Source organism: Nannobrachium achirus (genome assembly GCF_963921795.1).
Source record: "Nannobrachium achirus genome assembly, chromosome: 2".
Lineage (NCBI taxonomy): Eukaryota > Metazoa > Chordata > Actinopteri > Myctophiformes > Myctophidae > Nannobrachium > Nannobrachium achirus.
In genome coordinates this window covers 62586455-62603930 of record NC_137811.1, presented here as the reverse complement: position 1 = coordinate 62603930, position 17476 = coordinate 62586455, and the positions used below count along the sequence as shown (strand labels likewise).

Here is a 17476-nt window from a genome sequence, read left to right as displayed (position 1 = left end):
AGTATTCATTCTATGGCCAATATAGCCCATTTCCAAAACAACACGAAAATCACTTTCAAACAGGAATATAGCTATTTGTGACCTGAATGTGAACGTATAGAGCACACTATGTTCACAGCAGAGAGCAGCAATGCACCACTGACCACTTTGTTTTGTCATGATTATATTAGCCTGTTGTGTTTATACATAATTGTATCAAAGTTGACCGCTGTAATTACATAATTACATTTGGGACATCTAGTCACCCTTGTGACTACATTTAATATACAAAGCATTTATTCATATTTTATACATGACTGGACGTTGTGGACGCCGTCAAAAAAATGAACCGGGGCGATTTTCGAGTTTGGACGCCGTCACCGGAGCGTCCGACGTTGACGTCGCCAGTGGAGCTCCCTTCATTGATTAAAACGGGAGCGTTCCCAACGTTGACGTTGACGCGACGCTCGACGCGCCCGGTGGAGCCGGGGGGTTATGGAGGGTACGAGGGAGGCAACTATGCAACAACACAGGCATAATCTCTGCTCGAACAAAGCCATGCCTGTCGCAGTCTTTGTCTGTTAATTATTCATGGATGCTTATTACAGAAGTCATTTAGAGAGGCTTGATTGCACTGTATACTTTGGCGTTTTGTAAATGTTCTGTAAATGTTTTTAGCAAACAATAAGCGGATTGAACTAATGACTGTCTGCTTGTTTGTCTGTCTGTCTTCGTCTTTCAATCACTTCTCACTCCCTCTCAATCGCTGTCCCTCCTCTCCTCTTCTCCCCCTCAGTGTATTTCTTCTACTGAGCTAAACCCGGAGCGTTACAGAGGAGGATATATCTTTGGACTTCAGTATGATATAAGAGAGACGAGAATCAAAACAACAACGATGACAAAAAAAGACACAAATCCAAGCACTACACTCTCCCCTCCCCTCCACACCACTCCGCCCGCTCCTCCCGTCTCTTCACACAGTCTTCCATCCGAACCATCTTGCACTTGTAACATGCCAGGTACTGTAGTGTTTAGAGGCCTCTGCTCTTTTTTGCCCCATCCCCCCACTCACCTAACCTCCGCCCCAGCCCTCCTCATCCACTCTCTCACTTTCTCTGCTGCTATGACGTGGAGTCTCATATTCACTCTCCCCTGTCTCTGCATCCCATGCATTATTGAAGGGTGCAGCTGGGAGCGAGGGAGAGAGAGAAGGAGAGAGAGAGAGAGAGAGGGAGAGAGAAAGGAGGAAGAAAGTGAAATTCCTTGTGAGGCTGGGAACACATAGGGTCAAAACCTGCTGCTAGGTGTGGGCGGTACATGGGGCATTGAGCAGGGGAGAGGGAACATGAGTTTGGGGCAAAGACAACAACAGAGAGGTAGGTGAGCATGGGAGACAGGACTGAACGAGAGATAACCAACCTTTTAATCCCCAGAAACGCCAAAGCCGGTTCATTTGACCTTTTCGACGGTGTCCTACATTTGTAAATTGATACTGACATGATCTAACCGACATTGCCCCCCTCCTACCCCTACTGCTACCATCATTACTACTTAACTAATACAAGGTCATGGTTAGAGATTAAGATTATGATCTTTTTGTTGTACGTGTGTGTGTGTGTGTGTATGTATTTGTGATTCATAGCATTGTAGCCAATAGCTTTTTCTATCCCCTAGGTTTAGCTGATAGGCCTTTACTGGTTAATTCTTTATTTTCCTTTCCTGCCTAAACTGTTTCTCTCTCACTCAGTCTCTTGTTTCTGAAGAGCAGAGTACAGACACATTGGTAAAGAAGAGATACGGGGGAGGAGACTGTGAGAGATAAGGAAAGGCAAGGGCAATTTAGGGAAAGGTACATAAATAAGTTGTGACAACTTTCCCCCATTAAACGAAGTTGAACCCCCATTTGGACTGGGACACAGTTATAAAATCGAGATATTTTTATTGCATTATCATTGTGCATAATTTGTTTGCAGGGTTTCAGCCCCGTAGGAAGGTAGATAAGATTTACAGTGGTGGCATAGTTGTGCCACAGTGAAGCAAGCCACTGACAGACAATCTCTCTTATGTACATGTGAATTGACCTCTCTGACACAGAGGGTGGTCCCTCTCAACTCTGACTTGGACAGAGACAGCCATATAGACAGATGAATGTGTAAAGTCACATTTTAAAACAGGTAGATAGTTGTTCAGAATTATGTGCTCACACACTGCTCATGTGTTTGTTGTTGTGTACGTTGATTACTAAGGCCTGGTCTCAGAAAACAAAACAAAAACATGCGTTTTTAGTTGAGAATACTTTATTTCAGTCGTATGACACAGCTGTTTGACAAGTCTAAATTAGCCTTTTAAGTAACCCGCCTGCCCACGCCCCACTCCCTGTCAACTCAACGACTCACTCGCTGTCACCTACAGTGCAGTAAAGGCCAAAAAGGAGGTTTGTTTCTAACTTGCATGGCAAACGGTGTCCATAGTTTTGCCTTTTTGTGTGACCTGTGTATCTGCCACTTCTGAAAACTAACTGCCGATTGTACATTGTTTGTTTCCTTTTGTCAGTGGTTAAAAAGGACCTGTGTATATTGTATCGCTGATCTGGTGATGATTGCGTATGCAATGCAATGATGCTCAAGAGTTTGCCAAAATTGTTAAAATTCACTTACTTTTGAGAGAAAAAGAATACAACTCAGTGAACACTAATTGCTCCAATAATACATTGTCAGCAAATGTAGTACTGTATGAGTAGAACCATAGTACACCTTTGTCAGACTATGCTCCTGAAAAAATGTGTTTATAGGTTGTTAAATGTTTTTTCTTTTCTTTTTTGAGGGGGGGAGCGTTGGATCTTTCTGAAGAGATCATTTCCCTCTCTTAAGACTTAAAAGAATTTTGAGGTGACAAAAATTGTAAAAACGGAAAACCCTACGTGTAAATTGCATTTATGTATAAATAAAGTGGTGAATAAGAATGGTCTAATGATATTGTACAGCAATATTATTAGGTGATCAACTTGAAATATGATTATGCAGTGAGAGATGCAAATGGAATTGTGAGAATTCTTAAAAACGCATGCTTACCACTTTTGCTGATGCCAATAAAGAAATCATCAACAGAACTCTGCTGTGACTTTTTCATGATTCTCAACTGTTATGCTCAGAGAGTTCATTTTACAATACATTAGCCATGAACCCGATCTGATCGACTGGACCAGGGGTGTCACACCAAATTCTGGGCCCTGGGTACAAGAATTCACTCCGGGCCCCCATGAATGTTCTTCATAGTGGGAGGGGGTTTAACCCATTTAAACTGGGAACGCATTATTAGGCATTATTTTGTGCTTTAACAATTGAAAAATAGCAGATATAGATCTGCTATTTTTTTAAAGTCTGAATATTTCAAATCTTTTTCGAAAAAACCTATGTTTCTATGTCAGTGGTGATCACACTTTTTCATCTGAAGGACCCCCAAAATTATATGTTTGGCCACGGACCCCCATCTCAAAATATTAAGTTCCAGTGACCCCCCCCCCCCCCCTCCCCCCAGAAGCAAAACAAATGTTCGCTTAAAAAATAATATATTCAAAGATTTGCACACTTTATCACGACTAAAAAAAAAATAGCAGATCTACAAGCTCGCAGCACGGCACTCGGTGCCACGCTGTGAGCTTGTATATCTACTATTTTTCAATAGCTAAAGTATAAAATAATTAGGGCCCCCTCCACCTTGGGCCCTAGTAAACGTCTGGATTGGTATCAAAATGTACTTAAAGTACCAAAAGTAGAAACTACTCATTTACCCATTTCACAAGTTTTCAAATGTATAAAAATCTTTTGAAAATAGCAGATCTAAAAGCTCACAATGTGTCGCAATTGTGGAGTAAAAGTACAGTATTTGCCTCCAAGAGGTAGAGGTGTAGAATTAAAAGTATTGAAAATACTCAAGAACAAATACCTAGAAAAAGTACTTTACACCACTGATACTGAGTCTGATATGAGACTCATCTAGATCTGGGACAGCAGGTGAACCAATGCAATACACAAGTAGCATAATGTAGCGCTGTGCTGTCGGGCACAAACTTATATTTTTCACTTATTTTTTTGATGGACAAAGGACCTTTTTAGTTTGACCTTATTGTATTCTGGAACACCACATCTCCTTCCTGAAGGCAGCAACCTATATTCTCTATACAGCACATGGCTATTGTTAGAGGTAATATTTATTGCCAACCTTAGAATTTCACCCAAAGAATTTCACTTCAGTACCGACAGCAGGGTAAAAAAAAGACAACCCATCTAATGAGTCTCAAAAAGTTGATTTTGTTTTAAAGCTCCTAATATTACTGCTTTACAAATATATATTACATATTACTCAGGTTTTGTAGGCTGCCTTTGGAAACATTTCGTTAAAGGGGAAGACCACCCATTTTCAATATTGAACTATGTCATTAATATACCTTGGAGGAGTTAGTAATAAAAAAAAAGTTCCCCCTCTTCTGTGTTGCCTAGAACTGGAGGATTGATTTTGGGGTTTGTATTGTAAAGTACAACGGTGTGATGTCATCAAGTTGTGATTTGCAATACAAAGGTATATTAATGACATAGTTCAATATTGAAAATGGGTGGTCTTCCCCTTTAATAAATAATATAATATTACTTTTTTGAAGAGTAATATGGAACATATTACTCTCCATAGTAATATAGCCCAACACTGCTCACAAGCTGGTAGAAGAAAAGCCCTGTGACGAACAGGAAGCCCATGAACATCCAATAGGAGTCTGTAAAACACACAAAACACATGGGAACAGTTGGTATAGAACACAGGTTTTCAAAGGGGGGGGCAAATGTACAGGTACAGGTAATAATAAGATATATCAGCACAATGGGCCCGATTCATCAATCTGGTCGTAAATATAGTGTAAATAAAGTGACTAAATCTGTCTTATATTTCTGTCTTACCTTCAAAATCCCAGACAAAAAAACATTGCCGAATCTGACCTTGATGAATCGGGCCCAATGTCCTTATGACCACAATTAAAATGTCCACATTTCCACAAGCGATGTGACACATTGTGGATGCAGGTTTTTGTTTGTTTTAAATGTCATTTCACAATATGATGGCCCTTTTATCTGTGGGAGCCTAATCTACCCTGTAAAATCAGTGTTCATTTAATTCTGAGAGTATAACATTTTACATTTTGTACATTCTTGAGTTACAGACCCATAAGAGTCCATTTGGTTCCTAAATATCTTTGGGGACCCCTGGTCGAGAGGGCAGGTGATTTGAAAACAAACCTGGCTCTGGTCTTTCTATGGTCAGACTGAGGGACAGGGGGGTTTCCAGGGCAGGGTGGGACACCCTGCAGATGACGGTGGTCCCCGGGGGGAAGCTGCCGGGAGGCAGGGTGATATGGGAGGACAGAGACATGGTCCCGTCGCCATGCTGCCGGTGGCTGGAGAGAGAGCCCTGATCTGCTAGGACTGAAGGCTCCTTGTCTGCTGGCGAGAGGGAGAACCACTCCACCTAAAAAAGGTCAGAGGAAACAAGAAAATTAATTTAGAATTCAGGCCATTTTGACTCACGCACATAACCAGGTGAACCCTATATACTTAGTTGAATGGAGGTCTAACTATACTAGCTAGGATTGACCAAATTCAAAAGTTTGTTAAAGGGTTAATGACAAATGTAAACAAATGCAAAATCTAAACATTACTTTTCAACTTTGAACTATGTCATTGACATACCTTTGAGTTGTTACAGTATGTGGAAATAAGAAAAAATTCCCCCCATTTCTGTGTTGCCTAGAACTGGAGGATTCGTGATTGTGGGTTTTGGCTTGCAAAGTACACCATGATGACATCATCACGGTGTGCTTTGCAAGCCAAACCCCACAATGATACTTTTGGTTAAAACACCATGTTCTCTACTAGTAATCATAGCTAGAGTGTTTGTTCAGTAACAGGGGTTTCCACATATCCCCAGCTCTATAATAAACAGTAAATATATTTTCAGGTAGGTGGATTCCAGTTCCAATTGTGTCTGCTCATTTCTTTGAGCATAGTCATCACTTCAAATTACACTAGTTTAATCTTCCAACCTAAAGATTTGAACAAATAAACAAGGCTTCCTAGAGTTAATGTTGTTGGATTACTGTACGTATCTCAAACTAGTTAGAAGTCTCTGCAAGTTGATTTTCATATCACACTGAAATGAAGAGAATATTTTCACCAGGTCTTGTGCAGTGGTAAATGGCATGGTAAAGGTAAATAGTATGGCACTGAAAAAGCTGAGAGCATTCTTCTACAGCAGCTGCATACAGACCTGAGCATCCAGTGGGTAGTAATTATTGCAGTGGCAGCTCAGTTTCTGGGGCAATTCAGCCTGAAATACCAGCTTCTCCTCTGAGAGGGAAACATGGGGTGGCTCTGAAAGGAACATCAAACAAGCCAGTGGAGGGAACAGAAAGAGAGAAGAGTGTTGTTACACGTATAATGAGAGGGATTTTAGCATTTCCATGTTTTCATTTAATAATATAGTACGAATTTGGGCATCACTTGCTTAGATTGACCTGGAACTAGAGCTTTATGTGTTTCTGTAAACTGAGATATTGTGCTGTACTTTGGATGCATTTTCATCTGAGTAGACTGCTTCTCTCTCGCCTAGGTTTGGTCAAGCTAAGCAGACCCTGATTTTTCATATATTTTAGAAAGAATTTTGAAAAATCTCTGGAAAGAAAAATACAGGGAAAAGGATTTTAAAGACCCATAAAAAGAACTCCAGGACCCAAAGTGGGTCATGACTGTTTGTGAAACACTGCTGTAGGCAGCAAGGAATTAGATCATGCTATTTGTCAGCATTTCACCAAGTTGTATACAACACCACACCAAAGTGTCCCCCTGATGACATCACCGGGAAGGACATGTACAGGTGATAAAACACAGTGGACCACACCAGCAATACAATGCAATGCTGGTTTTGCTCCACTGTGTTTTATCAAGTTCAGAGTCAACACAGCCATCTACCCAGAGATTTTAGAGCACTTTGTGCTTCCATAGGTTGACAAGCTTTATGGAGATGCCGATTACCTTTTCCAGAAGCACTTGGAACCTGCCCACAGAGCCAAAACTACTAGTAACTGGTGTACCGACCATGGTATTACTGGGCTTAACTGACCAGCCAACTGGCCTGACCTCAACCCCACAGAGAATCTGTGTTGTATTGTCACGAGGCAGATGAGACACCAGACTTGACCACACAGATGAGCAAATTAACAAATAAATGTCCACATTTCCACAAGCGATGTGACACATTGTGAATGCAGGTTTTAGTTTGTTTTAAAATGCCATTTTACAATATGATGGCCCTTGTATCTGTGGGAGCCTAATCTACACTGTAAAATCAGTGTTCATTTAATTCTGAGAGTTTATAAATACACTTACACCATATGAGTCCTTTTACACAATATTTTTTGAGATTTTTTTGTTCTGAGGCAAACATTTGGCAAAAGTAGCAGCAGAGAAAGACTCACGTATGACCTGCAGCTGTACGACCTGCTGGGCATGGAACACACCCACAGTGACTGTACAGATGTAGGCTCCCTCATCCATCACCCTCAGCTTCCTCAGAGTCACAGATGCATTACCGCTCTCTACCAGCAGGTGGGCATCCACACTGGCACCCTTTCTCTCCACTTGCACTGATCAAAGACATGGAAGTAGGTCATCACATTTGAGGAGGACCCAGTACAGGCATTTACACTATAAGCACCCCCTCCCCCTACGCACGCACACGCGCGCGCGCACACACACACACACACACACACACACACACACACACACACACACACACACACACACACACACACACACACACACACACACACACACACACACACACACACAGGTATTGCTATACTTGTGAGGATAACATTTAAAGACAGTGATTTTATGCATGGCATTTTTTTTAATGTGCTGATTCCATAGATATAAAAAGCTAGATACCTCCTGCGCCGCTGCAGTTCATTGGCGCGACTGGTAACCAGGAAAACAAATAATTTCTGGACCTTGGGTTCTTACAAGCCAAAAGGGTTATCGCCCTTTCATGGAAAAAGACAGGGAAACCTAGCATCGCTCAGTGGTTTAAGGAACTATCTTTATGCCTTCCTTTAGAAAGAACTACATACACTCTCAAAAACAAACAAGAACTATTTGAGAAAATATGGGGGAATTTTATTCAGTATGTCAAGGGAAACGATCTTTCCTATCTGATGGAGGAACCAGGAGTAGGGTAGCTTTTTTTTTCTCTCTCTACGGTCATTTGTCTGGCCTTGTGGCTTATGAATCGGGATGTTGGTGTGATGTATGTGCTCTTTGTGTCATGATTATTTTATATTCTTCGGGTTTTTGTTTTTTGTGTTTTTGTTGTTGTTGTTTGTTTGTTTGTTTTGTCTGAACTTTGCTTTTATTGTATTGTATGTGTTGTTTTGTATGTATAAAAAAAAGAAAATAAACATATTGTTTAAAAAAAAAACAGGAAAACAAATTATGTGTCCAAATGTCCATTTCTCAAATTCCACTATACTTGTGGGGACATTTGGCCCTCAAGTACTCTTATGAATTATGAAGATCTCTGCATGTGCGCAGTGCATGACGTGTTGAGAACCGTCGGGAACAACAGGTATTCTGACAACGGGTACAGTGTGTATTGCACAACTGGGTGGCAGTGTTGATTTAGACTAAAACTATGACGAAGAATGTTAGTTTTCATCAGTGAAAACACTTAGTCGGCATAGTAAAAACTAAATAAAAACTAAAGTACGATGATGAAGACAATTTTGTCAATAAATAAAAAATTAGTGAAATGAAATTTAATTTAAAAGACTGTCTAAATCAACACTGCTGGGTAGGGAATGAATTCTCAACTTGCATCGTTTCTGATGTGTGTTGTAGTAGAAATTGTCACCTGCTTACTCTGTGTTCTATTCTCTGTATCTGGGCTCCCCGTCGTCATCTCAAGCACTCTCCTCCCATTTCCTCTGTGCTGAAGCCACCACTCCACTGCCACATCCTGCACCGGGGACTCTTCCTGCTGCCTAAAGCCACAGTTGAGGAGGACATCGCCCCCCAGAGGGCCAGAAACCGACTTGGTACCAGAAAACACCAGGAATACCACTAAAAGAAAGAGTAATTTAAAACATAAAAAGGTTTAAAAAGGCATAAAAAGAATACGTTCCCAACCCATAGCACTAATAACAATCTTAAAATGTCCTGAATTTTGTACCTCTCGTGTGACGGTGTCGGGCTCTAAAGATGCCAGTTGGATCAAACAACTTTTGGTATAGCTATCGGAGCTTTTAGACAGTTCGTTTGTAAAGAATGATACAAAGAGACCAGGATTTTGTTTAAGCACAGTCATTTAAAAACAGGACTATTAGCCTCCTGATCTCACCCTCAGTCAGCAGAGACCCTGATTGGCTGAGAGGCAGGCCCAGCCTGGTGTGCATCAGTGGCGGTACCTCTGGCTGGTCCTTCTCGACCGCCAAGGTCTGCAGGAGCAGGGTGGTGCTGAGCCCGCCCCCTTCAATATGCAGTGAGCTGATGAAATAGGCCGGTCCACCGCTGTCCTCCTGGGAGCCGCCATGGGGGAAGTAACGACTGATCTCGCACATCACTTCCTGGTCGTTGCAATCCGCATGCACCAACAGGTCTCCGTCGGGGATCTCAGGAGATGACACTGTCGTAGAGGCAAGAAGTTCATGAAAGGAAAGGACACCGACGTCAATTTCTCTACCCTGTAATTCCAGACGGCGGATTGGTCACACTGGGTGGCGAACTCACACAGGAAGTTCGGTGAAATAACATTGGAATCTATGAGAGCCGGCTTAGGAACAAACACCATTTCTGAACAATATAAGCAACACAGCAGAAAACGATGTGTGACATGTCTTCTTTTACTTTCCTGAGACGAGTATTTTATAAATGTCTGTGTTGCTTTCCGGTGTGTTCATCTAAAGAGCATAAAGTACGTTTCTGAACTAGCTAGTATCACAAGACTGTCCACCATTTCCTGTCTGGAAACCAAATCTTGCGATACCTCTGAGACAGAAACTATACCATCTAAAGTTGTTGTTTAAACCCGCTGTTTAGATGCCTCAATTAGGTACTGTGCACTTCAAAAAGCAAGTTCTGTGAAGCAGTGAGTCGCTTCTTTGTACATTTCAAGGACCCCCCAGTTTTGATATGAATTAGGCCACGGACCCCAATATACACCGCCAAGTCCTCAGAGTTAATTTAACTCCGATAGTGTAACCAAATGTGGACCCACCCAGTTACAGACCCGTAAGAGAACCACTTCCCATCTAGCAATCATTTATCTGGGGACACCCTCAAGGACCACCGGGGGTCCCAGGCCCCACTTTGAGAACCACAGCTGTAAAGCACACTGAGCAACAGCATACCATATTAAAGGTGATATTATTTGTGATTCTTTGGGGTCCATCAAAGCTTACAAAAATGTGTAAGTGGTGTTTTTCATAATTGGATAGCATAATTTCGCCCCTGTCCGTCCGTCCAACTGGTTTTAACGGGTTAACTATACGAAATCTGTTTTAAAGACACAAACCTTTGGCCTCGAAGAGAAGGGCCTCAGGATCAGGGAGTGTGGGTGGTATGAATGGAGTCAGAGTATCAGGCAACTGATCAGGAGGCACCCGCACGTCTCTCAAGACCAGCGTGGCCGGAGTCCGTGTGAATCCAGCTCGCATTCCATCCAGTCCTGCACCTTCCTGGACCAGAGAGCAGGACAGCACCACATCCACCCCTCCCTCACCTGAAACCAGAGACGGCATTTCAGAAAAGCTACAGCAGTGGTTCTCAACCTATTTTGGGGGGTCCCCAGATGATTAACTTAATGTGCAACATTGTTTTCTCACTCAACAGTAAACAAAACAACATAAAGTTTAAGTGTATAGATAGAGGATATCTGCACATTTCTAAAGTGACAATTTAATGACTTTTTAATATCTCTAAAATGACAAATTACACATTGGCCAAATTGTCAAATATTAGAGGCAGAAATTGTAAAAATAGCAGATCTACATGCTCACAACGCCTTGCAGCACGAGGCATTGTGAGCATGTAGATCTGCTATCTTCACAATAGAACCATGTTAAAATGTAATGCCTCAACTCTTATTGCTCGCCAGAGTGGGGGGGGTACGCAGTTAAAATATGATTATTTTGGGGGTCGCGGCCTGAAAAGGTTGAGAACCATTGAAGCTACAGGGGATAGGAGGGGGGGACACTACACCTGGAATCATTTAATACTTTAGCTAATGTAATATAGCAGATAATAAGCTCAACGTGAATGTGTGCAAAACTTTGTATCTCATTTTCAAAGCAAACCTTTTGTAACTCAAATCTTTGCTACTGGGGGTCCCTGAAACAATATATTTTGAGCTGCGGGGGGTCCACAGAGTTTTTCAAAACACTTTTAAAAAATACATTTATAGAATCGGGTCAATATGTTCAAATAATGAAAGAAATTGTCATGATTTTTCAAAAATAGCAGATCTACAAGCTCACACAACATGTCACATCTTGACGTGCAGGCCTACTTTCTCTCTTGTTGTACTGTGTTGTCCTTGCTTACTGTAAATTGCTCTGGATTAAGATGCTAAATGCATAAATTGTAAAAATGGTGTACATAGTATGTATATGTAGAGCCTACTATAAAGTACTACAACTAATAATAAAATAACACAGTATGCAAGGTTGCCATATAACATTTATAATGCCAAATAGGGCTTACGGTACTTAATACTATGTAACAACATCACTGATGATGTCAAGTATGGTTGGAGGTCTAGTGTTATGTGATATCCTAGTGTCAATGACAGCTTACAGGAATTAGTTTAGATTCTTACCACACACGAATGTCATCAAGTATCCAAACAGGAGAACCTCAAGCATCATATAAGTGAAGTAGCTTAAAATGTCATTTAGCCTACACTTAACCGTTTCCCAAAACACTTTCACTTTTGGTTGCTAAAAATAAACCTGCGTCTCACTGTATTGCCAACAGTAGTTTTGAATAATGTCTTTTATCTCCTCTGCCTTGGCCTACAACCAGTCTGATGGAATAGTTGGTAATTAAACTAGAAATATTATAGCTGTGCGTTGCTGTTGTAGAGGTTTTGTCAGCCAAAGTGAAAGTGCAAGTGTACTCGGGACACAACATCATCTGAACTGCTCAACCAATGACAGAACAGAGCTGTAACAGTCACCTGTTACTAGGTAAGTGGAGTCAGATTGTCATTATGAGGCTTAAAGGAAAAAGAAAAACAGGCACACAACAGCTATTGTTACTAATGTGTGCAAGAGTGGACAGGAAATGGCAGTGTTTCAAACATTACGAAAATCCCATCCCAATCCCAGAAAATCCCATTCCACTGACACATGCCTTCTCTATTTGACTGACCAAATCAAATGCGAAGCGGATCAGGGCAAATATAGTGGCATGGTCATGATGGACCTCCAGAAGGCATTTGACACCGTGGATCATGCTATTCTGATTGAGAAACTAAAAGCCATCGGTCTTGACAGCGCAGCAGTGAGCTGGATGCAATCTTACCTGGTGGGGAGGGAACAGGTGGTGGAGATTAACGGAACCCTGTCCCCCCCCCCTCCCAGTAAGCTGTGGTGTTCCTCAAGGTAGCATACTGGGACCTCTGTTGTTCCTAATATACGTGAACGACATGGCATCTGCTTGCGACTGCAACCTGTTCCTGTTCGCGGATGACTCGGCTCTCCTAGTCTCGGGCAAGGACCACTTGCAGGTTGAAAAGACACTTAACTCTGAACTGAGTAAGATCTGCACATGGCTTAACGACAACAAATTATCAATTCACCTGGGAAAAACTGAGTCCATCCTCTTTGGATCAAATCATAACCTCAAAAAGGTAGATGACTTCACAATCAAAGTGGGTGACAAGGTCATAACACGAAAAAACGAAATCTCTTACTTAGGATGTATCCTTGAAGCTAATCTTTCCAGCGAAAAGATGACTTCAAAAGTAATACAAAAAATCAACCAACGAACTCGTTTCCTACAGAGGATCGCCCCAATGGTCAACTTCAACACACTGAAGACCATAGCTGGTGCAATAATCCAGCCCCTCTTTGACTACGGAGTCCACGTATGGTATCGTGACGCCCCACAAGCCCTTAAAACTAAACTCCAAACAGCCCAAAATAAACGAATTAGGGTCCTGCTTAACCTTCCCTATCAGACTCACCTCACCGCTACTCACCAGTTAAGAGTGGGGTGGCTCAGAGTAGATGACAGAGTACAGCAACTTGCAATGGGCCTGGTGTACAAGATACACTACACCACTATGATACCCAAGTACCTGTCAAAATACTTTATAAACGTTAAGGATGTCCATAATTACAACACCAGAGGCAGTGCCACAGATCACGTTCAACCCAGAGTCAACTCAAAGAAAGGGTCGAACTCGTTCTTCTGCTATACCACAAAAATGTGGAATGCCTTACCGAAGGCCATAAAGGAGTGTGGATCACTAGCATCCTTTAAAATTGCCCTGAAAAACCACTTACAGGCAGCAGCCGTTCGCAACTGGTAAAATACCTAGCCCAACCCTACCCTCCCTGCCCCTTCCTTGTATATACTTGTATACTTGTATATTCCTTGTATATACTTACTGTTTGTTTAGATTTACTGTATATTCCTTGTATATACTTACTGTTTGTTTAGATTTACTGTTTTCTTTTCTTTTTTTTCCCCTTTTTCTTTACATATCTACTGCATAGTACTGTGTTCTATTTGTCTGTCATTCAATGTTATATGAGATACTTAAATGGTTTCCTGTTGAAATAAGCTTAGTCTTTTCATGGATCTCCTTTTAGTAGACCTTGTACCAGTGAACTGTACCGTCATGAATCTGTACATTTTCCTATGCAAACTTCTAATAAAGCCTTCAATCAATCAATCAATCAAACGCCTCACTTTTTGCAGTTAACCCTGGTTCACGTAATGCAAATTGCATGGTTTCCCATGAGATGGGTCAGGGTGCAATGTTTTCAGATAAAGTAAGCCATTTGATATTGCATCAGTTAAAACTACAGAAAACAGGATTCCCACCTCAGGAATAAAAACAAAATTACCCATCAACTTTTGTCACCGACAAAATGTATACTATTTATAAGTTATAATGCAAATATATCGCTCAGGTTCACATGGTAAAATAATACATGAAGGACATGGTATATCAATAGTTATTCTGTGCCACAATGAACCATTGGTACTAAAGGTCAGGTTCTGTTTTCACGGTGCACATTTAGGCCTACTGTATATTCAGTAGAGATCTTCACGGGTCTACACAAACTGAAAATACCCAACAATAGTTCAAGTCCATGTTTTATTATGGTCAATTGGGTCCGGGTTGGTTCTGAATCTCAGTCAATGCTTATTCATTCAAACGTCATGCTTTTCTCTCCTGATCAGCCTGAGCCAGTAATTTTGTGTTTACATTTTTTTTTACTTTTACTATGACATCAACCAAAATAGGCAGGTTGAAAGTGAACAGGCCATGGCATTTTCACAATTTGTACGATTAAGGCTTAATAACCACTTAAACCCTATAATATCCTTCGTTGACTGGGGTCCCGGGGAGCCATCAAATCTCCTCACTGAAAATAGCTGATCTACAAGCTTACAACATCTTGCAAATGGAATGCATTGTTAGCTTGTAGATTAGCCATTTTCACCCAATGTTTGCCTATAATGACTTTCCCAGAATAGTGATGCTACAGTTCAAGTGGTTAAGTGTTTCCGTACATGAACATGCTTGTGTATTTGTTGCTTACCTCCAGGTAGAAGAAGATGAAGAGTGTTTCTGTTGACAGTTTCTTATAGAGTCTGAATGGTGAGGGGGCATCTGATGATGAAAGGGCAGCATTGATCCGAAACGTGTCCATTTGAACAGCCTGTTGCCTGTTAACGTTTCAAGTAAAATTAAATAAAGGTATGTGAGGGACACAGCGTGAGTGCTGTGATCATTCTCTTATACATGGATCCCTGGCATCACTATGTTGTTAATAAACATATTATTATTGACATCTTTTCTACAGATGATGCTCAGCAAGGACTACCAAACACTCAGTGTTCACTTCATCGTTCATCGTGCACCACCAGACACCTCCAGTCATTGCAGGAGTTAATGAAAGCAGAGGAAGCTTCTAGACTCCTACTCCTACTCCACTCCTCCTATGAGTCCAGGACTTCTGCTGTCCCCTGCCACCAATCTATGGATTGATCTTCTATTAAGTTTGGTGCCAATCAGGAGCAAGGATGGCACGGCACTGCTAAGACACGAAGAACAGGAGGCAAGGTGGGTGGAACATTTCAGAGAGGTTCTTAACCAGCCAGCGCCTTCCACGCTCTTCAGATGTGACCCAGAAACACCAGCTTCAACTCTGAACGTTACCTCAGAAGAGATAACCGGGACTGAGGTTGCCAAAGCAATAAAGAGCCTTAAAAACAACAAGCTGCTGAATTGTTGAAGCACGGTCAAGATGTTGTTGTGGAAAGCCTCACCCGTCTGTTTAACCTGATTTGGCATGCTGAAGAGGTTCCTGCCGACTGGAGAAGTGGGGTCATTGTGACGCTGCCGAAGAAGGGAAACCTCACAGATTGTAACAACTGGCGGGGCATCACACTGCTGTCTATCCCTGGCAAGGTATTCTGTAGTGTATTGCTCCAACGCCTTAAAGAGGAGGTGGATAACATCCTAAGGGAAGAGCAAGCTGGCTGGGAAGGTCCTGCTCCGAGCAAATCTTCACTCTTAGAAACATCATAGAGCAGTGCCAAGAACTTCAGACTCCCCTTATGATAAACTACATCGACTTCAAAAAAGCTTTCGATAGCATCTACCGAGAATCACTGTGGCAGATTGTCCAGCTGTATGGTGTACCAACTAAATACGTCAACATCTTCAGGGCCCTGTACCACAACTCCACTTGCCGAGTCAAGACCGTCAACGGCACAACTACCGATTTTCACATTGTGACCGGTGTAAGACAGGGTTGCATCCTGTCACCCTTGCTTTTCATAATGTCATTGGTCATAGACTTTGTGATGAGGAAGACTGTCATCGGTGCAAATTTGGGCATCAAGTGGAGAGAGGGCAGACTGGCCGACTTGGACTTTGCGGACGACTTGGCTCTTATCAGTCATACACACATTACGCTCCAAGAAATGACCAACAATCTCTATAGGCACGGAGAAAAGGTCGGTCTACGGATAAGCCAAGAGAAGACCAAGGCCATGACCGTTAGACAGGATCAAAACCTTCCACCACTCACTTTAGGTGAACATGACATGGAGTATGTTGAGAACTTCACTTATCTTGGAAGTAACATCTCAAGCACAGGAGACGTGGAGAAAGATGTATGGACGAGAATTGGCAAAGCTGCAGGAGTGTTCCAACATCTCCGAAACATCTGGTCGTCTTAAGCCATCACTACGGCCACAAAGCTACGCCTTTACATGTCAGTGGTCATCCCAACAGCGACCTACGCCTGTGAGACCTGGATGAAGACAGCCATCATCACCAACAAGTTGGATGTCTTCCACAGACGGTGCCTCAGATCCATCTTGAGGATCTCATGGAGAGACCACATCACCAATAAAGAGGTGACGAGAATGGCAGGGGTGCAACCCCTGTCGGACATCCTCTCCGATAGGAGAAGGAAAATACGGGACACATACTCCGACTGCCAAGAGAGAGACCGGCAAGTGTGGCAATGGACTGGATGCCAGAGGGTGGAAAGAGGAAGAGAGGGAGGTCAAAGAAGACGTGGAGATAGACAGCTATCAACCATACCATACCAACCAACCATACGTAACTATAAATGGCCCTTTTTAGGAAGACCTGAGAGAGATGGGAGTCAGCTGGCTTGGAGCACGAAGGGTCGCCAGGGACCGGAGCAAATGGAGAGGACTTGTCGCCCAATGTTCCAATAGGAACGGGAGGACTAAAGGTGGTTGCACATTGCTGCGTTTTTCGGGCCGAATATCGGAGTGAATTTCGGAGCACGCAAATAAAAAAATCAACCTCACGTTATGTCAATCACGTTTGCACACTGCCGCCCGTTTCGTGTACCACTCGGTCCCTTGCTCTCTCTATCTCTCTCTCTCTCCTTGCCCTGAAAAACGCATTTCGCAACGAAAAACGCAGCAGTGTGCAACCACCTTTAGTCTAAGTAAGTAAGTTTGGAAACCACAATGCTGGACGTCTGTTTGGATTCTACAACCACGGATGGTGGTAAATCTATTTCCAGTCATTCTGAAACGTTTTCAATTTCAAGGACCCCTCTTATTTTAGGCTATTATCTCTGCGATACTATTCTATACTATAAAATCCCTTTTGTTAATTTAAATATGGTGCCTTGTGTATTTCTGCTGTTAGGTGTCTCTCTTTGTTGTTG

The 17476-nt window shown here is 42.2% G+C and overlaps 1 protein-coding gene across 1 annotated transcript; it reads right to left on the bottom strand.

The window, feature by feature from the left end:
* Nucleotides 1–3724: 3724 nt before the first annotated feature.
* On the bottom strand, nt 3725–12159 carry tapbpl (TAP binding protein like). The gene is made up of 8 exons (XM_080750537.1): nt 11893–12159; nt 10591–10797; nt 9418–9702; nt 8940–9140; nt 7499–7666; nt 6292–6395; nt 5265–5493; nt 3725–4747 (listed from the first exon to the last, which is right to left on the bottom strand). Exons 1-8 carry the CDS (start codon nt 11939–11941, stop codon nt 4653–4655), a joined length of 1338 nt encoding a protein of 445 aa, XP_080606663.1. The 5' UTR covers nt 11942–12159; the 3' UTR covers nt 3725–4652.
* Between the last annotated feature and the right edge of the window lie 5317 nt (nt 12160–17476).

Excerpts from the sequence above, each read along its gene's own strand:
- tapbpl (XM_080750537.1), bottom strand. The coding sequence starts at position 11,941 with ATGATGCTTGAGGTTCTCCTGTTTGGATACTTGATGACATTCGTGTGT. Across the intron at positions 9,703-10,590 it reads CCTTCTCTTCGAGGCCAAAG|TGTCATCTCCTGAGATCCCC; the intron begins GTTTGTGTCTTT and ends CCTCTACGACAG. Across the intron at positions 9,141-9,417 it reads AGGGTCTCTGCTGACTGAGG|TGGTATTCCTGGTGTTTTCT; the intron begins GTGAGATCAGGA and ends TCTTTCTTTTAG.